Source organism: Desarmillaria tabescens (genome assembly GCF_030435595.1).
Source record: "Desarmillaria tabescens strain CCBAS 213 chromosome Unknown EV420scaffold_25, whole genome shotgun sequence".
Lineage (NCBI taxonomy): Eukaryota > Fungi > Basidiomycota > Agaricomycetes > Agaricales > Physalacriaceae > Desarmillaria > Desarmillaria tabescens.
In genome coordinates, this window is record NW_026848324.1 from 193,334 (window position 1) to 210,364 (window position 17,031).

Here is a 17,031-nt window from a genome sequence, read left to right on the forward strand (position 1 = left end):
AAATAGAATATACATCAAGTTGTAGTGAACTATTATTCTTACCTGGTGGCGATAGGTAAGTTATCTCAAGCAAGGGGAGGTAACTTACCGATAAGTAACCTCGGTATCAAAACCTAGGTTTCGTGCGCTACCCTAGCCTGAGGTACGTATGAAGGCTAATATTTTTGGAAAACAGTGCACATATCTCTTATGGATACCTTTCGTACAGAATTCTCCTTCAGAATGTATTGGCTCATTTGTTGGGCACACAAGAACCACACAGTGAGTTTACTTAAACCAGTACGATACACGCATGGTACCTGTACATGTGTGATGATCATGAATCTTCCCCCCTTCTTGGAAGCAAATCCCATGGCCCTGAAAAAAGAAAAGGCGTTATTGTATGTGTGGCGACTTGTGCTCGATCGCTCTCAATGTCATTTCCAAGTCGGCAGCTTTACCGGTACCTCTAGGCCGGAACTGCGGATCCAGGTCCAGGTCCAAGTCTCCATAAATATCTCTTGCGGACCCAGCCACACGATAATCGCACAGCGCCACGCTCCCGTCTCTCGCTCTTAGCAACCGGTCTCATTAGAAGCAACAACACACGCGCATCATTAACAAACACAACCCCCCCCCCCCCCCCCCCCCTCCACACTCCTAGCATTAAATATCCCTTACTAGTACCTCGTAATAATTGCACAAAAGATGAAGAAAACTATACTCTTGATGGATGGATGACCGACGGGTTAACGACTTTTGCAACAACAAACAAAAAAGAGAACATGTGAAGAAATGTAAAAAAAAAGGGAAGAAAAAGATCAGTGATGTGTTGTGTGTGTGTGGTGTGTACGCGTAGAGAACATGGCGTCTAAGAAAAACAAAAAGTCCTGTGTTGTGTTTGCCGGTTATGATACACAGGGCGTGGGGTGGAAGAGAAAACCGTGACGCGCGTCCACGCACGCACCTACTATCCATATTACACATTACCACCCCCGCCCCCTACCGCCTCAGTGCACTCAACATCTTCGCCAGAGCATTGATCTGTCCTCGCTGCACCTTCTTCGGATACCCGTCTTCGTCACCAGAGCCATCTCCAAGTCCAAGAGACGTTGTGCTCGTCGTCGCATCTCGCCGCCGGTCCTCGGAGATCGTGTCCAAGTGCACGTCTTTGGGTTTCCGAGATCGTTGCTTTCGCGGAGGCGGCGAACCAAACAAATCTCCTTCAGGGTTAGGATATTGTCCACGAGGCAACTGGTCCAGTTCCCATGGCACGCCATCCATGACTGTTAATAAATAGCCTTGCTTAGCTTCGTTAGACAGATAGACAACAGATATACTCACTCTTGACGTTCTTGGGAACACCTTGCGGAAGATAAGTAGACGAATGCGAAGACGGCGGTGGCTGACCCTTGCCCGTCCTCCAACTCGTCGCAGACACACTCGTCGCAGTAGTAGACACACTCCTCATGCTCGCATTGCTATACCTCGTAAACGCACTCGTTGACGTACCAGCACTTGAACTCGTCGTGCTCATCGAATTCCGCCAGTTACCAGACGTAATCGAACTTGAGCTAGACGCCAAAGGTCGTCCGCTACGTGTGCTGTTCGGCGAGACACCCCGGTTCGAGCGGCCACCAGTCGTATCGTGCACCCAGCGTTCGATGCTCGGATTCGGAGACAGGCCCTGATGATGGGAAAGAGGTGGCGGGTTCGGACTCCGGCTCGGTTGCGAGCCGTGCGGAGACCGCGATCCACGCGCACGGCGGCCCCTGCCCCACGGTTCGTCCGATACCGACGTCGAATGCACGACAGGTGCGTCCAGACTCATGATCAACGACGTCACGTTGCTCGCTGTCGCCGACATTGGCGCTACACTCACATCCATAGATTTCAGCGATGGCACAGACGGCTCTTCAAGCGGTGACATCCGTCCATTAGACGCAGCAGAGGCGGCCAGATTCGTTGAGCTCGCTTTGCCAAAGCTCAACTTCCACTTGGACGGCTTCTTCACAGGTACATGGAGCGACGATGTCGACGTCGACACATGCACGCTGTTCGGCGGAGGCGGTATGGCCGGCGACGGCGGTTGCGGCGGTGCGGCATTAGGTCTATGTTTCGACAGTAAGGGAGTGGGCAATGCATACATCGAGACGGGCTCGTACGGGGTACTGCGCGAGCGACGACTCGACGTATCAGAAGTCTTGGACTTGTGGGACGAGGTCACAGACGGCGCTTTTGAGGCTTTGCTGATCTCTCTTGCCAGAGACTGAGATGCGACCGCGAGGGTCGCCAATGTGTCGTCTTTCGGACTGGGCGTCGTCGGCGTCGCCGCAGTCGCTCCCTTACCCTTTCGTGCCCCACGCTTCCGCCTCTTGTTGGTTGACGTCGAGCGTGAGGTCATCAAGATACCTTGCACACTAACTTGCTCCGTTTCTTCTTGTTCTTCGACTTCTTGATCGATGACCGTCGATAACTCGGAAGCCTCCGGTCTCTCATATGCAGGCTCAAGTGACGGAGCGCGTGAGAGCGACCGGATGGGTATGGCAGGTGTCCGTATGGACGATGGGGCATTGGAGGCCTGTCTAGACGTTGGGCGGTGTGATGGTGGTACAGAGGAGGAAATGGGGTGCCCCTGGGTAGAGCTAATAGAGACACCACGTTGGTGGGACGGCGTGGTATGGGTCCCAAGAAGGTCCGGAAGATCTTTTGCCCATGATCCAAAGTCAGCAGCTGAGATGCGTTTTGAATCATCACCAGAATCATCAAGAACGTTGAAAACTCGGTTGGCAAGCATCTCCGCAACTGGGCGTGTCATGCCCGTGAACCGTTGCATAAAGAAATTGACCGGGGATTGTCGGAAAATGTCAAAGGAATTACAGGCTCCTTGAGAGGTGTCTGTCCAGGGGTTATAATGATACAACCTAGGAAGCTCGGTTAAGCGCTGAAAGAAAATAAACAAATCACACCGGCGTACATGTTGATGAGCACGATGCCTAACGACCAAACATCAGCAGCTCGGGGGCGATACGTAGGGGCTACATTATTTCTGCATTCTAAAAATGAAATTTGAATCAAAGATGATCAAAAATCAGAGTTGACCGACATACCATAACTCATGTAAGGCGCACTGCCGCAATCCATGTCCGACGATTCGACATCAGTGGTCGACAGGCCAAAATCAGTGAGCTTGACGATGACTTTGCGTTCCTGTCGGCCATCGCTTGTCGTAGTCCAACCATCGGTGACGATAAAGTTTTCTGGCTTAATGTCGCGATGGTAGACTTGTTGCGCATGGCATGCGGCTACAGCATCACACATCTGGGAGAACATAGATGATATGAGGCGAAGGCGCGTTCGGGAAAGGAGTTGAGAAGGATGCAGGTTTGAAAGTAGACTAGGAGTAGGGGGTGTTCGTGATGACGTAGAGGAAGGATCAGTACAGGTTGGAGAATCGGCTTCATAATGATCGCGGGCTTGTTCGAGAAAATAAAATAGGTCTTCACCAGGGACATACTCCAGGAGAAGGAGAAGGAAAGAAGAAGTTTCAAAAGTGCGATAGAGGGTGACAATGTTGGGATGCGAAGCGAGGGACTGGTGAATAGTCGCCTAAAAAGACAAGTTGAACCAACCAGTGAGAGCGCAAGAAAGACGTAACGTACCTCTGACATCTGTGCTGCTAGTGCCTCCTCGTCGAGGTTCGCTTTAGATAAGCACTTGATGGCAAATTCGCGCCCATAGACAGTTGACGGATTGCGGGGAGCGGACAAATCATCAATATCCATTGTACCGACGGTCGTGGGGTGGCCATCCTCAGAGGGCGGAGGACGATAAAGGACTTCTCGCACCAGATAAACGACTGCGTAACTGCCAGCGCCGAGACGGCGGACGACTTCAAACTCTTGGGCAGGCTCCTCGACATTGGGAGAGTCTGGAGGCCCGGAAGGGTTTGCACCGATAGAGACAAGCCGAACAACTTGACCCTGAAGCATGGCGCCTACACCGACGGCATCGCCCGGAAAAAGGACGTCACCAATGGTGGAGGAAGGACGTGAGCTGGCTGGGGATTTTGAAGAGGCAGAACGGGGAACGGGGACAGCGATAGAAGCCTGCCGAGAAGAGATATGCAGGTTCCGAGGGAGCTTTGGGGAAGCGGTAGTAGGAGAAGGGGTAGGATTAGGACGAGAAGAAAAGAAATTAGGAAGAGGAGGAGGTTGACCAGTATATTGAGGCGTCACAAACGCATCTTTGTAGACACGTTTGGTGGTCAAGGGACGGGGTTCATTACGGGTATTGTCACCATTGGAGCTGGCGAAGTGGTGATGGTCTGTGGCAACTGAACGTTTGACCTTGGGCGACGAAAGCGGACGAAGAACAGGATACTGCAACATGAGACTGAAGAGACCTTGAATCTCTAGGGAATCTCAATCAAGAGATGGCGAAAAGGCGAATCGCTTGCAATCCGTTCAGACGAGACCGGCTAATGTCTGAGCAAGTCAAGGCTGCAGAACATGCAGAAGATAAAGGCGACGTCGTCTGGGCTCCAGCAAGACCGTCAACGGGGGGTGAACGACGTCCCGTCGCCGTCGTGCGGTGGGAGTAATGACCTGAGAGTGAACCTGGCGGGGCTTGAATTAGTGCTGTGCAATAGGCGAGTCAAAGAGTACGAAATCGTAAAAGGCGGTTTATAGGCCTCGACAGCGGCCGCAACGACGAGCACGAAAGAGAGAGAGAAAGTGGCAAAGAAAGTAATACGTACGGGCAGAAGAGAGACGATGAGGGAGTAGAAGAAAGAGGAAAGGTGCAGATGGACCAGATGCTATGTGACCACATGGACGGGCGGCTTCTAAGCATGCAGCCACATGTGCCCATATGTTACTCAACGATCGTACGGTGCCAAGGGTAGATTCAATACAAACAGGTGCTGCTCGCGAGGTACTGAATCTATACTCTACTGTCTCTTAGTATTTCTTCCCATTTCTCTCTATATCCCCCCTGCAGCATTATCCCGCCGGCCTTTTTCCCTTTACCGTGCTGCAACAGCCATTTAGCCCATTCCACGGTCGCTGTTTCTCCATCTTTTCTTCGCCAGACTTGGTACACTTCTTCCAGCATCTCTTCTTTCCCAGCTTTCGCCTCGAGCCTAAATACTTCTCCCCATATTCTGCCTGTCGTGAGATAAGCATCGTCCATATGGCGTACTCTGTCCCACTCCGAACGTTTCGTCTGCTGATCCGAACTCTGCCCGCTTTTCGGCACTGTTCGGTCCTTATACAGTACCGTCACATACCTCATCAGTATCATCTCGTGCACGGCAAGTAAGCCCATGCCCATGCTCTCCTTAGCCAGGCCCTGTAATGTACCTCAGTCAATATCGTGGGACATATGGCAACTTCCATGCAATCGCTACTTGCCTCGTGAAGCTTGGCCAGGTGCTCCATACTGATCGCACCACAGTTCTCAAGTCCCCACTGCCACACCGACGCAATTTCGTCTTCCGATCCTGCCACTGATCGTCGTGCTTCCTCCCACGCTTTTTCGACTGTTTCCTGGCTTCTGTACTGCTTCTCAACTGCTAGCCGTTCTAGCCACACGCTAGCCGCGAGTGGACACCGGGATGTGTACTTTCGGGCCTTTTCAACAACTCTGGATCCCCCGGCGCCGTGGCCTAAAACTCTAATATGAACCGATAAGAGCGATGGAGATTTCCTGTGTCCGCTGATTACTCTTTCCAGGGACCCGATAAGATACAATTTCTGAGATTCAACGTTAGCTTCATCACGAGTGCTGTTGAACCCGAGTGGAACATACCAAATTATCATCAATCGCCGCCTTGCACCATTGTTCAATAAAATTACCATATACTTCGAGCACCCCTTCTTCCCCGCCATCAGTCGCGCCCATCAGCATCTCATTCGCTTTACGTATTCCTTCCACCAGCTCGCAGCCTGCCATGTCGGATCGTAAGAATCTGCTGGCAAGTAATTTCATACTGCGTGGGTGCCCATGCAATCGCTGCCGTAACAGATCATCTAGGTGTGCTAGAAGTGAATCCCGCAAGCTTGGTTGAACCGGATACTGCGCTATCACATCGTTCAATGATTCGAACAGTTCAATCTTGGGTAATGCTTCAATGCTGTTTTAGAACAAGTGCCAGAAAAAACGGACATTATGTACTCACCTTCAATTGCATTAGAGATAACAGATTTAACAATTGCTCCCTTCATGATCTCTTTTCGTGCTTCTTCTCCTTCGTCTTTCTCCGCATCATCGTCGACCTCGATTGGAATAACATCATCCTGACCTCGAAACTCGTCGATCATCAGGGCCCTGTCTCTTTCAGCTGCCGTTTTGTCATCTTCTTCGATACCAAGCACGTCCCATCGCCTCCGCAAGCTCTCAATGAACCCCAATTCCATTTTCACATACTCTCGCCACATGTCAACGCTATCGGAATTTAGCCGTATGCCGCGTTGAAGTAGTGCACGAGCTGCAGACGGAGAGAGATGTGAAAGTTCATGGGACGCTGCAAGGATATATAACGCAGGGGTATTTGGATGCAATTGTAAAGCCCTACACCTGATCAGGTCTCATGTAAAGAGAAACGTAATACAAGAGACGTACCTTGCAGTTACGCGCCCGACGAGCGTGCGTGCTCCCTCCCGTTTGGCGAGCTCGATATACTGTATCCACAGACCCACGTCAGACCTGAATCGTTTGACAGCGCGTTCAAATATGTGAAACTGCCGTCGGACGAGAGCATAGTCGGATATTGTAGCCGGTGAACGGGGCAGATCTATCAGTCCAGGTCAATAATCACATTCGTGCGACCGCCTGGTTACTCACTGAGTCGTTCGGCCCGTTTTCTTCTCAGTTGTTCGAGGCCCATTTCATAGGCAGCATACCGCAGGAAGTCTGCCTTTTTAGCGACTCGTCGGACCAAGGAGGTCTCAAAAGCGGTGCGTTTTTTCACTATGAGTTTCGTCTCTTTCTGTAACAGAGCAATGCTGTATCGTTGAAAAATTCTTCTTGCTAAAGAATCCGCTTGGATGGCGTAGGTGTACTTACGAGAGTGAACAAATTTTTTTCGACGAGATCCTTCAGCTCTGCGAGCATCTATAAAAAAATGTTCTCATCAATCCTTTTTTTTCATTTTTTCTGAGAGCAAAGATAAAATACCTGCTCCTGCTGGAACTGGACCCTCTCCATTGTGACAGGTAATGTGATTTGGCGAGGAACGGTGGGTAGACGTGAATGTGTCAGAAAGAGGTAATGGTCGTTCGGATCAAGGTTATCAGCTGAGCCAATTGGCGTTTCCAAGTTGAGAACCACCACCATCACCCATGCCACCAGCCAAAAGCCATCGGGTGCATTCTACGAGCAATCTTCGCTCACATTCACGCTCTTCCTCGTCAACCAAGCTAGCAGGAAATCTGCAAGTCACCCAGAAGGATTTTGTACAGCCCAAAGGGCTTGAAAAAACGAAGAAAATCAGTCATGAGGTGTGTACATCTGCCTTCTATCGTATCTATCATTTGTCTAATCTCTTCTTTATCGGATAGCATGCTAGAACGACCTTGCCACTTCCACGTACGAGCAGCGCAGTTCGAGTTGAAGCCAGAGAACGGGAGCACCAAACAGTGCCTCCATCGAAACGTCAGCCTCCCCCAGCAACGACAACGACGAGCAAAGCCAACGGGTCCAAGTTGAAAGGGGGCTTCACAATTAGTGCTGATTCTGAGGACGACGACGACGCATGGGTGTCCAGTGAAGCTGATACGTCCACTGAATCAGTGAACCTGACCCGTGAATCGGATCCAGATAGCGATACAGAGAACGCTTCTACACCCGTTGCCCGCGAATCATCCATGCCACGCCTAACGAAACGGACTCCATCGACACAGAGCGCTACTTCTAAACGATCCGGTTCGGAAACAGGCTTATCTAGGATAAACACAGCGAGGCCAGCGGATGCAAACGGATCGAACAAGGGCGCTGCTCAAAGGAACGGTGCGCCTCGGTTGGAGCGAGCAGGGTCACAGCGTCGAGTCCCGCAGGTTTTCAAAGCTCCTCCAACGCCCGTCACCTCTCCTCCAGTGTCTGCCGACCCAAATCATCATGATTCACGTCTGGACGGACCTTCTACACAGCCCCAGTCTCAACTTCTTACACCTCCAGAACCAGTGCCAAAAATCAATGGCAATATTCTTTCTAAGATGCAGCCGCCACCCACATTCTCACCCAACCAGAGTCGCAATTACCCAGAGTCGTCGTATCAGACAAATGCTATTTCTAATCCTTCATATAACTTCACTTCCCCAGACGAGACGTCCAGGCAGAATCAAGCACTCAGACACGTCATTGCACCAGGTAGCGACACGGATGCCAGAACAATGCCTCATCATTTCCAGAAAATCAACGGCTCACCGATTTTGCACCGCGGCCCGCCCCCCGGCTACGTGCAACAAAGGAACGATAGGCAACCTCGCTATCTCGATGATTGTCGCTTGATGGATCCTCCAGCAGCTGCTCGCTTTGCCGAAGCTATAGCAGCTCAGGACCAGGATCCAGCTGAGCTCGCTGCTCTTCTGTCCAAGCCTAGTTCACCCAATGTCACAGAAAGCAGGCTATATACAAGACCCGGAAAGAGTCCTTCAAAGTCAACCGTTAGGGCAGTCTCAGAACAAGTTCAGGGCCAAATCGATAACTCCTCTGACAATCGTCGACATAGTTCCGCCATTGTCCCAAGTGAATCTGCCAGCGGTGCGACGTCTCCCCGTTCCAAGCACCATTCCCGGCCCTCCTCTGTTTATTCTGTTTCTAGCAAACATCTCCGGCCTCATCCTTTGATACGAGGTCAATCCCATGGCCCATCGGGTATACAGCCCAAGCGAGCACCGTTGGCGCCTTTGACCGTCACATCCGATCCTACTTCCCAGCTCTCTACCTCTGTCCCTAATGACAGTAGCCTGAGCAACCTCACCGATAGGCATGTGCCAACGTCTCCAGTGGCTTCATTGACCGCTCCTCCCTCTCCTAACGCACCTCTCGCGACCCAATCGCCATTCCGTAGGTCCTCAGTATCCTCAGCTCGAAGTGTATCCACTCTACCCGTCACGACATCTGTTAAAGAGGCACGAATAAAACCTGACAGGCATCGGACACTGTCTACCATCTCATCGTCATCCTCCATAGCTGCCCTTTCCTCTTTGGTTCATCTTCCTGTTACCACATCTCATCGGATATCACTCTTCCCTCCCATTGATGAAGATGTTGGGAAGATTCATTCTCTTCTTCCTCCGCCTTATGCGGAGAACCATCTTCAATTTTTGGCCCACCGATCCCCATTAAGGGCGTCTTACGATCGGGTGATGCGAGCCAAGGCAGCAGCAACAGCAGGACGCTAGCTGTAGTATTTCCAATCTTGCATTTTGATTCCCCCGTCGAGCGCTACCCTGTCTTAGGTATTGGACATTTTACATTATTGTACTTCTAAAGCAATTGTGCGGTTCTTTGTTTATCGTGTATTGCATAATTATTATTGCAGCTATGATGGGACACAATATCGTTATGTTAATCAAATATTCCAGTAACGAACATTGATTGACATTTCACTAGTATCCAAACGTCGCTCAGGACGAGCCGGATGCACTTGCCCAGATACGCCCTGGCAGACCGAATGTCCCACCACGCCGACATACTTCTTCCAATAGATCCAGTTTTATATCCACTCCCATAGCACCATTGACTTCAACACCAATCCCTCTAGGTTTCGACTCGTCGTAAGTTATGTTGATTCCCACTGAACCAGAGATGGGTGGGCGCTCGGGAGCCACCATGAAGATTCTTGGCCGTTGGTCATTAACGACACTCATACCATCCATATTTTCCCCGTTAAACCGGCTCTGCAGGAGAAAAACGTTGACAGGAATTTTGCGTGGCACATTTGTACCGCTGAGAACGGCTAGTAGGTCTTCTTCCGTAGGTTCTGTGTCGTCCGATAATACATCAGTTTCAGAAGGAAGACCTTCTGCCGTCCATTTGCAGCCTAACAAGATTTCGTTCAGCCAGCATTGCTCTCGAACAATCTACAGACAGATGTCAGCCCATAATAATGCAAATTGTGCTTATGATAATTACCTCCAACACACCCCAGGCTTCCTTCATGCTATGAACAGGTACCCTTTCCAACACAAAACCAGGTTCTTCTGGCGCAGTTAGCCGCAACTGCAAGGGAGGATGGGCGGAAGATGGGGATCGCTAAAAAAACAGACTGAGAAAAAAAAAACACGTCTACAGGCTTCTTGCACGTACGTAGATGGCAGTATAACGCTCTGGTGACACCGGACTCGAAGGGTCTGCACTAGAAGGGTTGAACTTCACATAGTCAGAACGGATAGCGTCGAGAGGATATGGAAAGCCTACTAAAATGTCCACCCAGCTGCCCGTACCGAATGACATTATGTTGTCAAGCTGGTCTATACTGCTAAGAGGGTTGACAACAAGCTCTATCTCCCGCATCCTTGACTGGCTCATTACAACTCCGGGGCGTGAGCCACCTTGAGTGAAATCAAGAATCCAGGAAGGCTTCGTGAACGGTTCGCCATCTATGTCCAAAGGCGAATCCAATGTCTGTGGAAATGTATGCTCCAGTTCTATACCGCCGGGCACAAGGGGAAAGACCGGTCGCGCATTCAATGCAGGCATGGACACAGAAGCAGATGAGTGGAAATCTGGTTCAGGGGAGAGTGTGAGTGTGGCTATGGCGACACCAGCCTGGGGTCGAGATGATAGAAACGTTCGTATTCGGGACAAGGGAATGTCAAGTTGCGGTAGATGTAGTGGGGGATCCGTGGCGATGTCGTCCGACGATTGACGAAGGAGTCGCAAATACGAGGCCGGAGAAAGATGTATCAAGAAAGATATGCAGGGAGACATCAGATAAGGAAGTGGTAGCGCATGCGAACGAAGCAAGAAAATGTCAAGGGGTGCAGTTTGCATCAACGACCTGTATACATAACTCAAGTAAGGTCGCGACATCGGTGAAGCGATACTCACGAAGAAACCGCAAGTGCCTCTGCCTTAGCAAAATCCTCCAAGACATGACAGAGTTGATCTACATCAACGAACCACCTGATACCTCCGTCATCTTTTCTGTTCGCAAGCCTGTCAAGCATAACCAGGTAGCGAAGATGATCGTTAACAACCGTCCCCAGCCTCGCTGCCTCCAGAGGATTCACGTCGGCCTCAGACATCTGTACGGCATCGCAGAAGGCTGACATGCTTGTCGCCAGAAACGCGTCCAAGGATGCTGAGCCGGCAGTGTCGAAGTTTGCATAAGACGTCTTGACATTCAAAACCTTGATGGAAGGGAGACGGCCTGACCGATTCACAGAGAATTCGACATCTACCACCAAGACCTTCCCACCCAAGACTAAACTGACAGTGCCTTCACCAATTTCGTCCTTAAACGTCTCCATGCCCACGGAAGTCCCCCATGCCTCAAATCGTGAAATGCACCAATCCACCAAGGCTGCCCGGTCCAAGGGTATGTCTTCGCCGTACTTGACACCCGTCCTCTTTTTCAGCGCATCGACAATTTGGTGGACATTGAGGTCTGACTGATCAATTGGTCAGTGATCGAACGAAGCAAAACTAAGGACCGACCAGGTGAAGAGAATGGGACGCATTTGCATGTTCTTTCAATCGCGAGATGAGCTTCGGTTCCGTGAAATTCACTGAGCTGTAAATATCCAGCGAGTTGGATAGCTGGCTCGTGGCTTGGATTATGTCTTGCAGGACATTGCCAGAGGACCCGGCAGAAGACGCAAATTGATGTGTCGCATGAGAAACAGAGTCACGACTTTGAATTTTCTGAATCGTAGAGAGTAATGTCTGTGGCAGACTTCCTAAAGTAGAGTTATTCATGGAGGCAGGATAGAAGAGGTGATCGTCGGCGTTTAAGAACGCGCACACGTGCTCCAACCAGTCGGACAGCAGTTCAGCCCAAGTTCTCTTTGAAGATATACAGTATGAAAGTCATCACTTCATGCGCTCATGCTTATATACGTCGGAGTCCAGACGCTCCTGACAAATTACAATTGCTTGTGCAGACTTGAGCGTAAACTAAGTAGTATAGTGATTACTACTTCCGCAACGTATAATCATCAGTCACTACAAGAAACAAAAGGCGATGAAGTCGCTAGCTACAGCTAGTCGTCCGATTCATGATACTGGAGGCGAGTATCCTTGGCTTCATATTGAGGAAGTATTAACACAGGACACCCGTCCAAATCGTCCCAATTCATGCGGAATCGACGCTTAGGGTTGTGGTCGATTTTCCTGAAAAGACGTATATCCATTCCTATGGGCCTCCCGACGGTGGTCATTCTGTCTGGCATTAGGATGTCAAAGTCAGAATACTTTTTAATCGAGAGTTCCTTGACATCAGCATGGGAGAAGAACGTCTTGCTGGACATTTCGATAGATTCGTAAGGTAGTGTCATGATCTCGCGTTCAGTTAAACCATAAGAACGTTTAGCTAGGAGACTGAATCAATCTCAAGATATGTCGCGTCAAAAGACGATGCCATACCATCACTTTTGTACATTCCCTGAGGGAGAAATCAGAATTCGTATCTATTGATCAATTCATAGGCTTACCAAAGTTCCCGTAGGCCACTTGAAGTCGTGAGGGCCTTTCCAGGGTAAGGGAAGGGAATTTTCCCATTCCCTTTTGGCGGTACTTTTCGCCTTGCGAAGAGTAGTCTGAAGATCAGCTTCTCTCTTCTCCTCTTCAGTCATTTCTGATCTACGCTTCTTGGGCGACTTTTTCATCGGAGAGCTGAAGGTGGGATACGAGCTGTATGCACATCGAAAACGTCGGTGAGGAGGCATTGTGCTGCCTTTCTGCTGGTTCTGAGTGGTGGTTAAAATAACTGTAACACTAGAGAAGTTGGGGTTCAACGACGACAGGTGCGAGTGGCAGTTAATCACATCTAACAAGGAAGACAGGAAGATTTAGGAGAGTTTCAGGCGCCAGTAGGTATAAATACAAAAATGAGCGGTCCAAGCGTGATTTGTCCCTTTTGGCTACAACAAAGAATAGGACAATGAAGCTTAGACGTGTCTCTCATCATTAAGTTATTGTTGTGCGATTTTAAGCTCCACATCACGCTGATCCGCCCGACAACTGGTCGCCGCAGTGGGATTCTCCTACGCATGTACTTACCTTCTGCTTCATTTCCGAGGATTTGTCGTAGTGTATAAGCCTGTACGTCTTCATTAGTTTCATGTCCCGTCTGAAACAGAGGCACCCATTTTCTGCTGCTCCGAGTAGCCCTGCTCCCCTAATTAGAACAGTTATTCACTGCGAGTTCGACACCTTTTTGGTTCAGAAATGCCACTTTACCATGGGATTTTGCGATTATGGCTGTCGGATTCGAGTTTCTTGATGCGAATTTTATCACTGCAAACAGCTTGAACACTCTTGAACATCCGAAGACGATCCAAAGAAGGCTATCTCCGTCACGATACTATAGTGACTCCAAGCACAGAGTGGCAAGTTACAACCAAGCGAGGTAATGCAACGAGGCTGATCGTATTTCTCGAAAAATAAGATCGGCATTCACCAAGCTGGATGACAGATTCGTTGTATCCGAGTATTTGGCTTACTGTGGCTGTCAGTGGGATGAGAAGACGCGTCGCGACCCATGACGTCACGTGTATTGCCCCTTACCTTGCTCAACAACCACCACCACGAGCCCTCCGCATATATAACTCAAAAATGGTATGCATGTCACATTTATCGCGACTTTTTTCAGTGTAATCTTTCTACAGGCTCCCAGAGGCCTCTCAGCCGAAGAGAAACGCGTCAAATTGCTAGAAATATTTCATGAAACTGTAAGCCAGACTATCCCTGATCAGCACCTCGGTAGTGACATTCGTAACATAGAAAGACTTCTATCAGGTTAATCCCTTTTCGTTTTCTGTCGAATATCCTGAAAACGAAGACCTCTCAGCTAAAAGAGCTCGAGAAGCTCGGCCCAAAAATGAAGGGAATAGGTTTGTCACCGGGCAAGGCTCTTGCTAGTATCGTTAACCATTAGCCCGAAGTTTCTCAGTCTGTAAAGGAAGTCCTACAGTCACTCGTTGACGACGGGCTAGTACAAGGCGATAAAATTGGCTCTTCGAATTGTGTGTCGGCAATAAATCGTTCCCTTGTCAACGTTGTTCATCCCTGCTCGCAGTTTTCTGGAGCTTTCCATCCCAGCAAGGCGCACTGGTAGCTCTCAGCATCTCCTAAACTCTTGCCTCTTGCTGAGACCACGTTGTTAGATTCAAGGCCGGCTCAAGGCAGCTAACGAGCAGCGTACAATAAACCAGGCCCAGCTGGACGAGATCAAGACCTCCATTCAGTCCGAAAAGGATCTGCGTATAGAATCTGTGAGAAAGAGATGCATATAATGGCTTTATCATTGACTATGCGTATCATAGGAATCACGTACGAACTCTTTGGAGAAGCTCGTGCTTTTGAAGAAGGAATTATGCAAACTGGACGACGAACTCGGTGCATACGGAGCATGCGATCCCGTGAAACTGGAAGAAACCAAACGCGGTATTACTTTAGCCAGAGAAGCTGCTATTCGTTGGACCGGTACGAATTATCGTCACTCCTTCTGAGCCTTTGGCACTTACCCACGAGGTAAGACAATTACAGTGTCCTTATGTCTTACTTTCTTCGACAGTCTCTTGTGGAATCTAGTGAGATTAAACGGTACCTTGGTGTAGATGATGAATATGAGGATATATGCTAGCTTTTATTGGACTCACCTTGTCGAATTCCACCCGTGCTTTTGCCCTTGCGATGTGTCATCCTTTCAATGCTCATATATGTAGATTGTCACCAGTTGCTCCGCATTAACGTGTACAGTAATAAAGCCTAGTTCGATAGCATGTTAGCAAACAATTCGGCCTCACGGAATATGCCCAAGTTTCCCTTCAGCCCATGGCTTATCCAGTCCATCTGGCCAGACTACATCGATCGCTCTTGTTTGCGGTGATATTTGCCTCGATAAGACCCAAACAGTGCAGAGCGTCTCTAGAAGCCAACCTATCTATACCAAGTATCTGATCCATTAAGACCGCAAAGATGGTCGAGCTTAGGGTCGGAAGTGAAGGCCCGTCAAGGACCGTGCCTGGCATGATTCCATAATGTCTAATACAGTTACGGCCCAGAGGGTGTTCCAGGGACAGATGATATATCTGTTTACGTCAGACTTGGAGGCTAGCGCTCAAAGGCCAAGCGAAGTTCTTCAAAATACATGGCATATATTGCGGTTTTACGAAACAAATATCGTCTAACAGCATTATCAGCTGGCTGCCAAGTAGTAAAAGAGGGAAAGCCTGGGCTTGCCTCTGTGTCTTTTGCTACCTGAAAATTACTGTCCGTTTAATCTTGGCACAGAAGTAAACGCTCATTGGCAGGATAATGCGCAGCGGCAGGCTAATTCACATGAACAGATACTGCTGTTCTCTTCGGTCGATTCAGCCCACGGTGGGACCAGATATCGTTAGGATTTTTGGACCTGTAGCACGATAGGCGGACGAAACCTAAGAGAGACAGATGCAGCTACAGTTTTCCCTAGATTCTTAACAAGAACCACGTCGAGTCGAACCGAGCAGCAGCAATCATCACAAAGGCCTTTCGGCGTGTGGCGTTCTATGTATATTTCGTCCTTCGTCATGATGGCAAGCGGAGACAAATGGAAGGATGAAGTACAGGTGAATTGTCGCAGGTAAAAGTGATGTTTCTAGTTCAACCGCCCTCGTGCTGTTGCCGATCCTCGCGTGGTCTGGATATAATTATATCAATTGTCAGTGACAGCATGAAATATCACTGGAAAAACATGAAAGTTCGTACCTACTTATCGTCATCGAAGGTAGAAGCCGATAATGGACGCATGACACGGTGGCGGCGGTTGCGAACGCGGCGTCGACGCATATCTATGCCCGCTAACTGCGGAAAACTATATAGAAAGAGAAAGGAAGCAACGACACGCCGACGTAGAGATGGACGCGTTCTGATGCAGAAACTACTCGCAGCATCCGTCTTGAAGAGACATGCGGCTTTGCATAGCCTGCTCCAGCATGGCTCGGACTAGAAACGCCGACTTAGTATCGGTTGTTCAATTCATTATTTCACCTTAAAGCACGAACAACCTCCGCTGAATGCGCCGGATCCAGGGACATTAGAATTGAAGGTCCAGCGCATTTCTAGCCTCGATTAGAAGGCGGGCTCCAGAAGAAGTAAACTGTATGCCTTACTATAAAAGGATGAGCAAGGCCAACAATAATCACATTCTGATATTTCCTCATATCTGCGTCCTGCTTGAGCGTTGACCGTCACGATGGTGTGGAATCAGCGTGAACAAAAAATACCACTCGCCATGCGTCTGTATACACTTTTAGCTTCAGGTACTCAAAAGGCACCGAGTACAGTAAGCGAGAATAAATTTAAACGTCCAATGATCCTGTACGGAGATCAGAACCGTGTTGTGTTTAAATTTTTTTCCGCATTCGCGAGAAGATAAACACACGCGGGAAACAGCATCCAAAGACAACAGAAGTTTCGCCCGGTAAACCCTACCGTAGTCAAAGGAGAGAGCTAGCGGTGAGCCTCCGAGAGCATTTTCCGTCCGAGTTGACACGAGCCTAATATCATGACCCGTTTTACGGACAGAGCCATAAGGTAGTTAAATCCGGCTTAACGCCAATACGGAAGATAGGGAGGTGTCGAGTGTCTTCTCGCTAAAGATAGTATCTTGGATGGGTCATCAGGTGAAAAAGTACAAAAGAAAGAGGTCATGGATTGATTCGGCGGCCAAAGCCAGACCCACGATTTGTGCCTGGACGGAGATATGCTTCGTATGTGGCGAAAAATAGACCTTGTCGAAACTGATAGAGAACCAAAAAAAGCAAAACATACGATTTTTCTGTCGCCTAGTTTTCGGGGGAAAAGCAAGAAGGAAAGACGGAAAGACGAGACAACAGC

General features: G+C 49.3%; 6 protein-coding genes across 6 annotated transcripts; 2 read left to right on the plus strand and 4 right to left on the minus strand.

Moving 5' to 3' along the window:
• Nucleotides 1–616: 616 nt before the first annotated feature.
• EV420DRAFT_1310532 (kinase-like domain-containing protein) lies at nucleotides 617–4,848 on the minus strand. The gene is made up of 5 exons (XM_060468565.1): nucleotides 3,642–4,848; nucleotides 3,090–3,588; nucleotides 2,957–3,035; nucleotides 1,324–2,903; nucleotides 617–1,265 (listed from the first exon to the last, which is right to left on the minus strand). The coding sequence occupies exons 1-5, from the start codon at nucleotides 4,368–4,370 to the stop codon at nucleotides 982–984; spliced, it is 3,171 nt and encodes a 1,056-aa protein (XP_060328926.1). The 5' UTR covers nucleotides 4,371–4,848; the 3' UTR covers nucleotides 617–981.
• EV420DRAFT_1553531 (U3 small nucleolar RNA-associated protein 6-domain-containing protein) lies at nucleotides 4,849–7,278 on the minus strand. Its single transcript, XM_060473558.1, has 8 exons — nucleotides 7,159–7,278; nucleotides 7,048–7,095; nucleotides 6,826–6,970; nucleotides 6,604–6,775; nucleotides 6,161–6,552; nucleotides 5,791–6,107; nucleotides 5,394–5,735; nucleotides 4,849–5,331 (listed from the first exon to the last, which is right to left on the minus strand). Exons 1-8 carry the CDS (start codon nucleotides 7,186–7,188, stop codon nucleotides 4,924–4,926), a joined length of 1,854 nt encoding a protein of 617 aa, XP_060328927.1. The 5' UTR covers nucleotides 7,189–7,278; the 3' UTR covers nucleotides 4,849–4,923.
• A 44-nt stretch (nucleotides 7,279–7,322) lies between these two features.
• Nucleotides 7,323–9,386, plus strand: EV420DRAFT_1272442 (uncharacterized protein; the record flags this gene model as incomplete). Its single annotated transcript, XM_060467695.1, has 4 exons — nucleotides 7,323–7,481; nucleotides 7,542–7,829; nucleotides 8,319–8,349; nucleotides 8,524–9,386. The coding sequence occupies 4 exons, from the start codon at nucleotides 7,323–7,325 to the stop codon at nucleotides 9,384–9,386; spliced, it is 1,341 nt and encodes a 446-aa protein (XP_060328928.1).
• A 225-nt stretch (nucleotides 9,387–9,611) lies between these two features.
• On the minus strand, nucleotides 9,612–11,948 carry EV420DRAFT_1693125 (uncharacterized protein; the record flags this gene model as incomplete). Its single annotated transcript, XM_060479374.1, has 6 exons — nucleotides 11,647–11,948; nucleotides 11,038–11,600; nucleotides 10,405–10,987; nucleotides 10,294–10,356; nucleotides 10,120–10,239; nucleotides 9,612–10,067 (listed from the first exon to the last, which is right to left on the minus strand). Exons 1-6 carry the CDS (start codon nucleotides 11,905–11,907, stop codon nucleotides 9,612–9,614), a joined length of 2,046 nt encoding a protein of 681 aa, XP_060328929.1. The 5' UTR covers nucleotides 11,908–11,948.
• Nucleotides 11,949–12,033: 85 nt separating this feature from the next.
• EV420DRAFT_1553543 (uncharacterized protein) lies at nucleotides 12,034–13,155 on the minus strand. The gene is made up of 4 exons (XM_060473559.1): nucleotides 12,642–13,155; nucleotides 12,574–12,592; nucleotides 12,306–12,520; nucleotides 12,034–12,219 (listed from the first exon to the last, which is right to left on the minus strand). The coding sequence occupies exons 1-4, from the start codon at nucleotides 12,873–12,875 to the stop codon at nucleotides 12,205–12,207; spliced, it is 483 nt and encodes a 160-aa protein (XP_060328930.1). The 5' UTR covers nucleotides 12,876–13,155; the 3' UTR covers nucleotides 12,034–12,204.
• Nucleotides 13,156–13,715: 560 nt separating this feature from the next.
• EV420DRAFT_569380 (meiotic nuclear division protein 1) lies at nucleotides 13,716–14,892 on the plus strand. Its single transcript, XM_060482619.1, has 9 exons — nucleotides 13,716–13,767; nucleotides 13,818–13,880; nucleotides 13,933–13,947; nucleotides 14,000–14,042; nucleotides 14,094–14,174; nucleotides 14,228–14,262; nucleotides 14,316–14,423; nucleotides 14,475–14,634; nucleotides 14,688–14,892. Exons 1-9 carry the CDS (start codon nucleotides 13,765–13,767, stop codon nucleotides 14,792–14,794), a joined length of 615 nt encoding a protein of 204 aa, XP_060328931.1. The 5' UTR covers nucleotides 13,716–13,764; the 3' UTR covers nucleotides 14,795–14,892.
• The last annotated feature ends 2,139 nt before the right edge of the window (nucleotides 14,893–17,031 follow it).